Genomic DNA, 12,436 nt, shown 5'->3' with positions numbered 1-12,436 from the left:
CACTATTGCCCCACAGTCTTTGATTTTTGAAATCAGTGGCTTCTCCATTAGGTTTGGAGTGTGTGTATGGGGTGGGGGGGTTGGTGGGCTCCAATCTTATTCCTGGTGGAGAAATTTTACCCCAGGATGCTTGGTCCTTAAGAGCACCAGCCCTCTTTTTTTGTGCATTGTCACCTCTCCCTAACTTTTCGTCATTAGTGATACTCTCCCAGGAGAACGACATGCTTTCATTCAGACTTAAAATGGTCATTTGGGTATGGATGGGCTATTCCTGGATTCCTCTGAATCTGAGTATGAAGGAAGTAAAGTAAGCTAATAGTTTATGGGTGGTCTTTCTCCTCCCTGTGCACCTCAGATTACTACTCTTCCTCATGGCAAGTGTGTTCAGGAGGCAAACCAGTGTGGTTTGCGTTCCTAACAACTTGTCTCTGGGTAAGTGAAATCTAACTAGAGCCCAGGATGGGTTGTTATGGGAGTGTTATGGGCCATCATTAGGCAGATTTAAGGTGGCAACCACCAATGACCACTAAACCTAGACCTTTCAGACTGAAAACATAGAACTCTCCAGAAATGGGACCATCTTACTCAAGTCAGAGTGCAAGTGGCTTGTTGTGAAAGAAGGCTCTAGAGTAATTGGTTACAGGATAGATCAGAGTGTGCAGTAATTTCTTATCATGTATACTTAAACCGAAGTCAGGTGGAACACCCTGAAACCACTCACTGAATTGCTAAGTCTGATGGTCTAATCACGCAGTGGTCAGAAACTGATAGTAAGGACATCCCTGGTTGGTCCAGTGGCTAAGACGCTTCGTTCCCAATGCAGGGGGCCCAGGTTCCATTCCTGGTCAAGGAAATAGATCTCACATAGTGCAACTAAGAGTTTCCATGCCACAGCTCAAGATCCCACATGCCAAAGCTTAGATATGGCACAGCCAAATAAGTAAATAAAAAGAAACTGATAGTAAATTATTGGAAGACACATTGTAAAGGTGAATTAAATGTTTCCCCAGAGGGTATGCAATGGGTTCCTAGCCTCGTTTGGAACAAGAGCTAGAGTAATCACAACTATTGTTATTGGTCATCAGAAGGCAATGTGGAGCCTGGGTATCTGTTAAACTCAGTAAGAATAGTACTAGGTGAACTGGATTTTTAGGTAATGGGAACTCTGTGAATAGATATGACTATGTATTTCCTGAAGAATTCATTCTAGTCTAACATGTACACATAATACATGTATACATATGTGTCTGTGTGTGCACTGAGAGATCCTAGAAGAAAAATATCAACAGTTTCTTCTGGATGGTTTTTTAGTAATTTCATTTTTGGTCTAATCATTTTTTATGATCTGTTTCATTCTATATAATTAAGAAAATAATTTATTTGGGGACAATAAAATTAGAGCAAATAAAGATGTGCTTAGAGTTTTGGTTTTCTATTTAGCTGTGTGAACCACTTAAGAGTTTATTTTTGTGTATAGTATGTCCATAATGGAAGTTTATACGGCATATAAAGATAAACTCACAAAATAGTCACTTTATTAACAACCATTGTGGTACAAGACTGCCCAATCAGATCAGTCTCTGACCATAAATCATTAAAAAAAATTATTGTATGATAGTTGACTTACAATGTTATATTAATTTCAGGTGTACAGCAAAGATATTCAGTTATACATATACATATATTCAGTCTTTTTCAGATTCTTTTCTCATATAGGTTACCAAAGAATACTTAATAGAATTCCCTGTGCTGTAGAGTAGGTCTTTGTTGGTTATCAATCTTATAAATAGTAGTGTGTGTATGTTAATTCCAAGCTCCTGATTTATCCCGTCTGCCCACTTTCCCTTTTGGTAACCATACATCTGTTTTCAAAATCTGTAAGTCTGTTTCTGTTTTGTAAATAAGTTCATTTGTATCATTTTTTAAAATTAGAGTCCACATATGAGTGATATCATATGGTATTTGTCTTTCTCTGTCTACTTTACTTCACTTAGTTCATCTTTAAGTCCAAACATGTTACTGCAAAAGGAATTATTTTGTTCTCTTTTAGGACTGAGTAATATTCCACTGTATATATGTATCATATCTTCTTTATCCATTCTTCTGTTGATGGACATTTAGGTTGCTTCCATGTCTTGGCTATTGTAAATTGTGCTGCAGTGAACACTGGAGTGTATGTATCTTTTCCGATTATGGCTTTCTCTGGATATACCCAAGAGTGAGATTGCTGGATCATATGATAGGTCTACATTTAGTTCTTTAAGAAACTTCCCTACTGTTCTTCATAGTGGCTGTTACCAATTTCCATTCTCACCAACAGTATAGGAAGGCACCCTTTTCTCCACACCCTCTCCAGCATTAATTGTATTTTGATGATGACCATTCTGACCAATATGAGGCTATACCTCATCATTGTAGTTTTGATTTGGTTTCTCTAATTAGTGATGTTGAGATCTTTTCATGTACTTATTGTCCATCTGTAATTCTTCTTTGAAGAAATGTCTATTTAGATCTTCTGCCTATTTTTTGATTTTTTTGACATAGAACTGCATGATCCATTTGTATATATTGGAGATTATGACTGTAAACCATTTGTGCAGATATACCAGTCTATGCCAGTTGACTCTCAGCCCCAGTAGATCTGTATGTATCAACATGATATGATCTCAAAGACACATTCCTTAGTTAAAAAAGCATCAAATTGCATAGCAGCATCTATAGAACGATTTTATTTATGTAAAAAATCCAATGCTATATGTGTAAAAAATATGTAGAAAAAAGACTGAAAGTATATACTCCAAATGATCTCTGGGAAGGAGATGGGTTTGTTCTGGTAGAGTGGGGTGGTGGTGGTTATACAAATTACAGTTTTATCCTATATACCTTCATGTTATTATAATATTTTAAAGTGAGGATACATTCATGTGTAACTTGTATAATTAAAATAGAAGGTGGCCTCAGGAAATAAGAATGTGTTTGTGTCTCCAGACCATCTAGAGAAGAGATTGCTCTGATGGTGGGGTGCCTGAACATTTGTTCTCTGATTCTGCAGCTTTATGAGTACATCAGATTCAGTTTGATGCTGTTAAGATTGTCTAAGTAGTCCACTCTTTCTCCACTTCTGTGCTTCCTGAGGCGTGTCCTGATGACAACAATTTGGTTGTCATACAGTTTTTCTATAGTGGGGAGAATGTGTTAACCAGCTGGATGTTAAGCATAAAAAATTTTCACTGTAAACTAGTAAAGTGACTTTGTGTTTGCTACATCATTCTCCTTGTGAATTTGATTAGTACATGTCAAATAATGAAGAATTTTTTTGGCTTCAAAGGTGAGGGTCAGATCCTGGCTGTAGTGAAGTTACTCTTATTTTTCTGTAAACAAAACAGTGGTATATTAGTTTCTTTCATTGAGCAGAGCTTAGTTTCCAAACCTGTGAGATTTCCCAGCTGTATGTAGGGGGAGAGCAATGGATGCTGAATGTTTTGGAGAGAGAGAGGTCCAAAGAAACACGATTAAGGTGAGTGAATAGGGAAGGATTGGTGAGATGGACCTAGCAAACGTTACAGCCTGGATCACCTTTGAAATCTTGACAGAGAAACTCTTCAGTTATCACTAGTCTGTGAAGATACTACTTATAGGCAACCAAAGGAAATATCATTAATTTTCACCCATTTTTTGAGGACTAGAGACTAGGTGAGTAGTAATTTTCCCCAACACTTAAGTTACCCCATATTAGTATCTTATTGTTCTATTTATCAGCCTGGATAATCCTAAATTACTGGATCAGGTTTTAGTATTTGTGTGTTTCAGAATAAATCACAATAGGGAAGTTTATAGATTTCCCAAGACCTGTCATTACTTAATCTCTGCCAATCACCTATTCTAATCTTTCCCCCCAACATTGTAATCTTCCTCTGTTATTGACAGGAGGATAAAAATCAGGGCTCTACAATGCAGGTCCTCTGTTCTGCACGTAGGCTATTTTCCTTTGTGGATTTTTTTCAGGTGAGAAAACCAAGCCTGATGGCACAGTGTTAAATGACTTGAAAAGATGTGGAAGATTAGAGAGCCTGGTCGTCAGAGGTTTGCATTAGGAGAAGTTGAAGATGCATGCTGAACAAGGACTGGGAGGGGAAATTGTGAGGAATGACTGGGAGGACACCACATGCACACAGCCCTTTAACAGGAGAGCAGTGTTACTCTAAAGATAATCATCTTTGAGAAAGTTCCTTGTAAATATTATGAATTTGACAGAAAATTTCTTGTAAACTGGAGCCTATCAGACAGATGTCCTTTTATTGTTACAGACAGCATGAGTTCCAGCCAGATTTCACTGCACATGAAACATCAGAGATTTTAACAGGCAGAAGAAACCTTCAGAATGTAGTGAATGTGGAAAGTGTTTTACTCAGAGATCATCTCTTACCCAGCATGAGAGGATTCACACAGGAGAGAAGCCCTATGTATGGACTGAATGTGGAACTTGTTTCTGTAAACAGTCAAATTTTACTCAACATCTTCAGATTCATACAGGAGAGAAACCTTATAAATGTAATGAATGTGAGAAAGCTTTTCAAACAAAAGCAGTCCTCATCCAGCATCTGAGAATTCATACTGGGGAAAAACCATATAAATGCAGTGAATGTGGCAAAGCCTTTTGTCAGAGTCCATCCCTTATTAAACATCTGCAAGTTCACACTGGAGAGAAACCCTATAAATGTAGTGAGTGTGGCAAAGCCTTCAGTCAGAGTATATGCCTTACTCGTCATCAGAGAAGTCATTCTGGAGATAGACCTTATAAGTGTAGTGACTGTGGGAAAGCCTTTAATCAGAGTGCATGCCTCATGCAGCATTGGAGGATCCACTCAGGAGAGAAGCCCTGTACATGTACCAAATGTGGTAAAGCTTTCACTCAGAACTCTTCGCTATTTGAACACGAGAGGACTCACACTGGAGAGAAACTTTATAAGTGTAGTGTGAAAAAACCTTCCGCAAGCAAGCACACCTTAGTGAACATTACAGAATTCACACTGGAGAGAAACCTTACGAGTGTGCTGACTGTGGGAAATCCTTCAGGCACAGCTCAGCACTTGTGCAACATCAGAGACTTCATGCTGGAGAATAAACTCGAGATACAACCAGGGTGAAATATGAAAACAAATTTTTGTTTTCAAAATTCTTAGGAGATTAGGATTCAGTCTTTGGCTGGAATGAATATTTCGTGTGTTGCACAAGAGGCAATTGTGTCCTAAAAGTTAAGAAAATAGAACTAGACAGTCTTGAGTTTGATGGCTTCTCTGCTACTTAATGGGTGTCTGACCTTACCTGTCTGAGTCTCAGTTTTTCCCATCCCCCCTAAAAAATAATGATGATACTACGGTTATCTTGAGAATAAAATGAATTGTATATAATAACTAACTGCCATTAGTTGATTTTGAATGATAGATGTTCCAGAAGTTAATAAATCTTGTTATTGAAAACAAAGTTCAACATCTTTTCTTTTGGTTCCATAATGTACTTTTTCTAAAGAATATTCTTTAATTGGATTGTGATTTCATACTTAATTTACAGAAGGCTATTTAAGCTATGATGTGAAGATTTAAATAGGAGAACACATTTAAGACCAGTTTCTCCTTGAAAAATATTCAAATTTAATCAGAGAAGGAAGAAATTACTGGGACTTGAGTGAACATTTTGGGTACTCTGAAGAGCTTTATGTAGACTTTTAGATCCATTGCATGCTGTGCTAAGTTGCTTCAGTCGTGTCCGACTTCACAAACCTGTGGACTGCAGCCTGCCAGTCTCTGTCTGTGGGAGTCTCCAGGAAAGAATACTGTAGATACACAGGTATGTGGATGGGAGTGCCTCACACAATGAATGGCTTCTTAAAGCTCAAAAGAAGCAAAGAAATAAAAGGATACTTTTGATTGTGCTTCATGCAATGTGCTCAATGTAAACAAGCATATCTGACACTGAAATGTACCCTTGTAAGAAAAGTAGGAGCTATTTTCCAAATTCCAGAGTCAAGAAAAAAGAGAAAGGAACTTGATTTCCTTGAAGTCAAATAGGTAATGTTAGAGTTGAATTTCAGTCTAGATCCTGGTTTTGATAGTACCAAACTTGCAGTTAATTTTCCATCACTGAACCTTTCCATTATGTAAGATGCAAAAATTGTGAAAAACCAATAAAGAAAAAAAAGGGGTTATTTTTTTCAACTTACAGTAGTGTATACTTATTGAAACATAATTATAAGAGTGGAAAATTAAAATTATATGCTTTTATCAAATAAATATACTAAAATAGTTACTTTAGTATATTCTAGCCTTTCTTCTCTGCTTAGTTTTTCTTTCTTTCATTTAAAAAAAGTAACTCAGGGATTCCCTAGTGATCCAGTGGTTAGGTCTCTTCATGTCCACTGCTGTGGGCCCAGGTTCAATCCCTGGTCAGGGAACTAGGATCCCACAAGCTGCATGGCAAGAAAAAAAAAGTAACTATGATCATTGTGTTATATCTTACTATTGATTTAACATAAAGATTCAGCCATACTATTAAAGACTTCCTTTAAACCTTGTTTCAATGGCTGCCTAACATTTTACTGAATTATTCATAATTTACTGACTTGTTTCTCTTGTGTGATATTTAAATTAATGCCATTTTTTTCTTATAAATCCATTCGTCCACTTAGTGCATTGCCTGACACATGGTATATTCTCTTGTTAGTAATATTATTAATTCACTGGTGAAACATGTTTGTATATAAAGCTTTTTCATCATTTAAAGTTATTGCCTTAGGATTTAATTTTATTTTAAAAATTTCATTAATTTTTTGGACTGGATGATACAAGCTTATGGGTTAAAGTTTTAAAAGTACAAAAGTAAATAGTGAAAAGCCTTTTTGCCAGCCACTCCAGATAACCAATATTATCAGTTTCTTGTTTTCCTTCCAGAGATAGATGATTATAAGCAAGGAAATATGTTTTCTTCCTTTTTTGGAAACAGACCTTTTTTTATTTTTTCTTTTGGCTGTACCATGCTGCATGCAGATTTTTAGTTCCCCAACCAAGGATCAAATCCATGCCCCCTGCAGTGGAGGCATGGATTCCCAACCACGGAGTCTTACCCATTAGATTACCAGGCAAGTCTCTGAAAATAGACTTTTAAGGAACAGTTTTGAGTTCACAGCAAGACTGAATAGAAAATACATGGAGTTCCCACACATGTAAAATCTCCCTACTCTCAGTGTCCTGCATCTGGGTGATACAGTCGTTACAGTCATGAACCTACATACCATGAACTAAAAGTTCATAGTTTTAAGTTAGGGTTGACTCTTTAAAAAAAAAATTGAAGTATAGTTGATTTACAACGTTGTGTTAGTTTCTGGTGTACAGCAAAATAATTCAGATATATATATATAGATATGTACATATGTGCTCAGTCACTCAGTCATGTCCGACTCTTCTATGTCCCCTGGACTGTAACCCACCAGGCTCCTCTGGCATATGATTTCCCAGGCAAGAATACTGGAGTGGGTTACCATTTCCACCTGGGAAGCCCACATATGTGTGTGTGTGTGTGTGTGTGTGTGTGTATAAACATATATACACATATGTATGGGCTTCCCAGGTGGCTCAGTGGTAAAGAATCCACCTGCCAATGCAGGAGACTTGGGTTTGATCCCTGGGTTGGGAAGATCCTCTGGAGAGGGAAATGGTAACCCACTCCAATATTCTTGCCTGGGAAATTACATGGACAGAGGAGTCTGGTGGGTTACAGTCCAGGGGACACAGAAGAGTCAGACATGACTGAGGGACTAAATAACAAAGACAACACATATGTATATACATATTCTTTTCCATTTTCCATTATGGCTTATCACAAGATATTGAATATATTTCCCTGTGTTGTGCAGTAGGATCTTGTTGTTTATCCATTCTGTATCTAATAGTTTGAATATGATAGCCCCAAACTCCCAATCGAACCCTCCCCTTTCTCCCCCACTCCCACTGCAACCACAAGTCTGTTCTCTATTTGTTCCTGTTTTGTAAATAAGTTCATTTGTATCATTTTTTATTGGATCCCACATATAAGTGATATCATATGATACTTGTCTTTCTCTGTCTTACTTCACTCAGTATAACAATATCTAGGTTCATCCATGCTGCTGCAAATGGCATTACTTTGTTCTCTTTTATGACTGAGTAAAATTCCATTGTGTATATGTACCACATCTTCTTTATCCATCCATCTCCTTTTGGACATTTAGGTTGTTTCCATGTCTTGGCTATTACGGTTTTTCTATGAACATAGGGATGTGTGTATCTTTTGGAATTGTAGTTTTGTCTGGAGTGGAATTGCTAGTTCATATGGCAACTCTATTTTTAGGGTTTTGAGAAACTTCCATACTGTTCTCCATAGTGGCTGTACCAATTTACATTCTCACCAACAGTATAGGAGGGTTCTCTTTTCTCTGCACATAAGGGTTCTTAAGAGTCATGTATCCTAAGGGTTTGGATAAATATATAATGACATGTATGCACCACTGTTGTTTCATACAGAACAGTTTCACTGCCCTATAAGTCTTCTGTGCTCCACATGTTTATCCCCACATCCTCCCCATCCCTGGAAACCACTTATCTTTTTATTGTCTTTATAGTTGTGCTTTTTCCAGAATGTCATGTAGTTGGAATTGTACAGTTTTGTAATTTTTGAATTAGTTATTTTCACTTAGTAATATGCATTTAATTTTCTCCATGTCTTTTCATGGCTTGACAGCTCATTTCTTTTTAGTGCTGAATAACATTCCACTGTCTGGATCCATTCACCTACTCAAGTATATCTTGGTGGTTTTCAGAGTTTGGCAGTTATAGCTGCAGTGAACATCTGTGTTCAGGTCTGTGTGTGGACATAAGTTTTCAAGTTCTTTGGGTACATACCCTGGGGTGTAATTGCTGGATCACGTTTAGTTTTGTAAGAAAGGGCCAAACTGTCTTCCAAAGTGGCTATACCATTTTGCGTTTCCCACCGGCAATGAATGAGAGTGCCTATTGCTCCACATTCTTGTTAGCACTTGGTGTTGTCAGCGCTCTGGATTTTAGTAATTTTAATATGTATGTAGTGGTAGCTCATTGTTTTGTGTTTCGATAACATACAAGGTGGGGCATCTTTCTATGCCTGTTTGCCATCTGTATAGCTTCTTTGGTGAGGTATCTGTTCAGGATGTTTCCTCACTTTTAATTGGAGTCCAACTTCTATTGCATACAAGTTTATAGAGAACTATCTCCAGGAGGTGGATAATACTGCCACAGTTGGACCAGAGACCCGGCTTGACGTGTTGACCTAGGGAGAGGTAGGGGTAATGGGAAAACTGCCTCTCTGCTACCATCTCCTCAGGGCACCAGCTAGGAGGGGAAGAGTGTAGTGGTGCACGGCTGGATTAGTGTAGGGAGGAGAAGGCTGGGAAGGACTCCGTGTCAAGGTGGTAGGACAGAGAGTTTGTGTTCTCAGACCCAACACTGCAGATACAGAAGGATCCAGGCTCTGGGGAGAATGGAGGCTGTGATGGGATGAGTAGCATGAGAAGGTATGACTAGACTTGGAGAATTTGGGGAATCAGCTACATGGATACAAAGTTCATGGTCCCATCCTGCAGCTGACGAAGTTGTTCAGCTCTTCGCCAGCAGCTCCTGGGACCAGGTCTGTGCTGTCACTGTTGCCAGTCTCTAAGGAAACATTCAAATCAATGATGATAACTAAATGGTCCTTCTGTGCCAGCTTCTGGGACCACATATGCCTAAATCACATTAAACTTGGGGCTGCCATTAGCCTCGAATGATTGTGGGGCAGTGGAGAGTTCCTAACCTGAGACTTGGGACAGATGCCTTCTGTCTAGCCTTTCTCCTATCTGAAAGACCTCATGTATGTCTCCGGAGAAGCAGTAGGTTGGTGAGAGTAGATACAGTGAAGACTGTTTCCATAGCAGTGTGAGGCTCTGAAAGCAACAACCTCCGGAGAGACAGGGCCCAGGACTGGGGAAAGGGTCACAGAAATGGGAGCCTGCTGCCTGATTTGACTGAATGGGCCTGGTTATCTTGAGCCACGCAGTCAGATATAATTGCATTTTGCACTGTTTCATGGTAAATGTAAAAACATCTCTGACCCTTACAAAGTGGGAGAGTCTTCCTCATGAGCTGCAGGACTCCTAATGAGTTAAAAAATTCCTGTCTACCCCAGTAATACCTAAAACTGTACTGTCCAATACAGTGGCTGCTAATTACATGTGAATACTTTGGCTTATGGGATTTTAGTTCCCTGATCAGGGATTGAACCCTAGCCCTTGGTAGTGAAAGTGCTGAGTCCTAACCAGTGGACCACCAGGGAATTTCCTATATGTGAGTATTTAAACTAATTAAAATTAACAGAAGGAAAACTTGTTTCTCACTCTAGTCACATTCCAAGTGCTCAGTGGACCTGTGGCTGAGGACAGCAAAGCTATTATTTCTATATAAAACATTTCTGTTACTGTGGAATATTCTATCAAACAGCTGACCTTGATGTTTGGCTTTCCTTGGCCATAAACTCCAAAATATTTTTTGGAAGCTGATACAGATTTATTGGCCTTTTAATCTGAAGAGTAAGCATATTAAATTAACCTACCATTTATTATAAACATTGTTTCATAGAAGAAACACCAGAGATAAGAAACCTATAATCTCAGAATAAAGGACTTCTTCAAAAGAAAGTGTATGTGGGTGTGTTAGTTGCTTAGTTGTGTCCAACTCTTTGCAACCTATAGACCGCAGCACTAGGCCCCTTCGTCCATGGGATTCTCCAGGCAAGAACACGAGTGGGTTGCCATTTCCTTCTCCAAAAGAAACTATAGAAAGTGAAGTCAATCAGTTGTGTATGACTCTTTGCAACCCCATGGACTGTAGCCTACCAGGCTCCTCCATCCATGGAATTTTCCAGGCAAGAGTACTGGAGTGAGTTGCCATTTCCTTCTCTAAGAAGAAAGTATAAGCTGGCATCTTTGCACTGACACTGGCAGAGAAGCTCTGGTGTCTGTATTGACATTCTGTGCTTTGTCAGCTGCTAGGATTTGGGTCTCTTCGGTATTAAGACTTGAGCTCTGTCTTTGAAAAGGGCATCAAAAGGGCATCAGGAAGGCCCTAGGGGGCTCTTCCTGGCTTTTGGCAAGTGATATGCCTTTCTCAGTTCATCATGTCAGGAAGTCATGATGTCAGTATACTGGTGATGTTACTTTGATCATTTAGATAATGTGGCATCTGCCTGGTTCTCCACTGTGACTAGTTTTCCTTTTGTAATTAATCAGTCTCTGGTGGAACTATACTTTGATACTATGCAAATATTGTTTTACAGCATACTTCTAGCCACTAATTTCCTTTTTTTTTTTCTTGGCTATGACATGTGGCATGTGGGATCTTAGTTCCCTGAACAGGAATCGAACCTGAGCCCCCTGTAGTAGAAGCATATTACCAGACCACCAGGGAAGTCCCTAATTTTGATATCTTTTGATGAATCTTGCCAAGACCATGTGTTAGTTTTCCAAGGCCACTGTAACAAACTGTCACAAACTCAGTGGCTTAAAAGAACAGAAATGTATTCTCTTAGAGTTCTAGAAGTCAGAAGTTTGAAATCAGTTTTGTTAGGCTGAAGTCACGGTGTTGGCAGGTCTGCTCTCTCTGAAGACTTCAGGGGGAGTTGTCTTCTTACAGCTTCTTCTTATAGCTCCTGGTGGCTGTGAGCATTCTCAGCCTCTTTGTAGTTTTTTGTCTATGTCTAAATCTGTCTGCCTCTCTCTTGTAAAGAGATGTGTGATGGTTTTTAGAGCCTACCCAGATAATCCAGGACTCTCTTGAGAACCTTAACCATACCTGCAAAAACTTTACCACATAAGGTAACATTCCCAGGTTCCGAGGGATTAGGACCAAACTCTTTGGAGGCTGCCATTCAGCCCACTGGAACTTATTACTGTGGAATTTGTCAATTTTTTTTTTGGTGGCCACACCACACAGCACATAAGATTTTAGTTCCCCAACCAGGGATCAAACCAGTGTCCCCTGCACTGAGACTGGAGTCTTAACCACTGGACCACCAGGAAGACCTGTGATTTTTCTATTTCCATCATTCCTCCTACACTGATTAATTAGGATTCTTTAGCAAGGAAGACCTATCCCTTCTCTTCCCCTTACATCCTTTTGACACACCCCCATTATTCCGAGGACCTCCTTACTTTGCGGCACAAGCTGCTCCAGGCTTGTCCTTTGTTAACTAACTTGGATGCACTAAGTCTTACTTGCAGCATGCAGGATCCAGTTCCCTGACCAGGGATCAAACTTCGGTGCCTTGCATTGGGAATGTGGAGGCTTAGCCACTAGACCACCAGGGAAGTTCCCAGGCTTGTCTTTTTATTAATATG

The 12,436-nt window shown here is 39.1% G+C and overlaps 1 protein-coding gene across 1 annotated transcript; it reads left to right on the top strand.

Moving 5' to 3' along the window:
- Nucleotides 1–139: 139 nt before the first annotated feature.
- Nucleotides 140–6,118, top strand: ZNF501 (zinc finger protein 501). Its single transcript, XM_088831981.1, is given in 3 exon segments — nt 140–4,354; nt 4,356–4,971; nt 4,974–6,118. Coding segments are annotated over 3 exon segments (810 nt in total). The 5' UTR covers nt 140–4,312; the 3' UTR covers nt 5,126–6,118.
- Nucleotides 6,119–12,436: the final 6,318 nt, after the last annotated feature.

The sequence above is a fragment of the Moschus berezovskii genome, chromosome 24 (assembly GCF_049115385.1).
Source record: "Moschus berezovskii isolate FMDL1 chromosome 24, NW_MosBer_1.0, whole genome shotgun sequence".
Lineage (NCBI taxonomy): Eukaryota > Metazoa > Chordata > Mammalia > Artiodactyla > Moschidae > Moschus > Moschus berezovskii.
The sequence above is the reverse complement of the archived record's forward strand: the minus strand, read 5'-3'. Positions and strand labels throughout refer to the sequence as shown.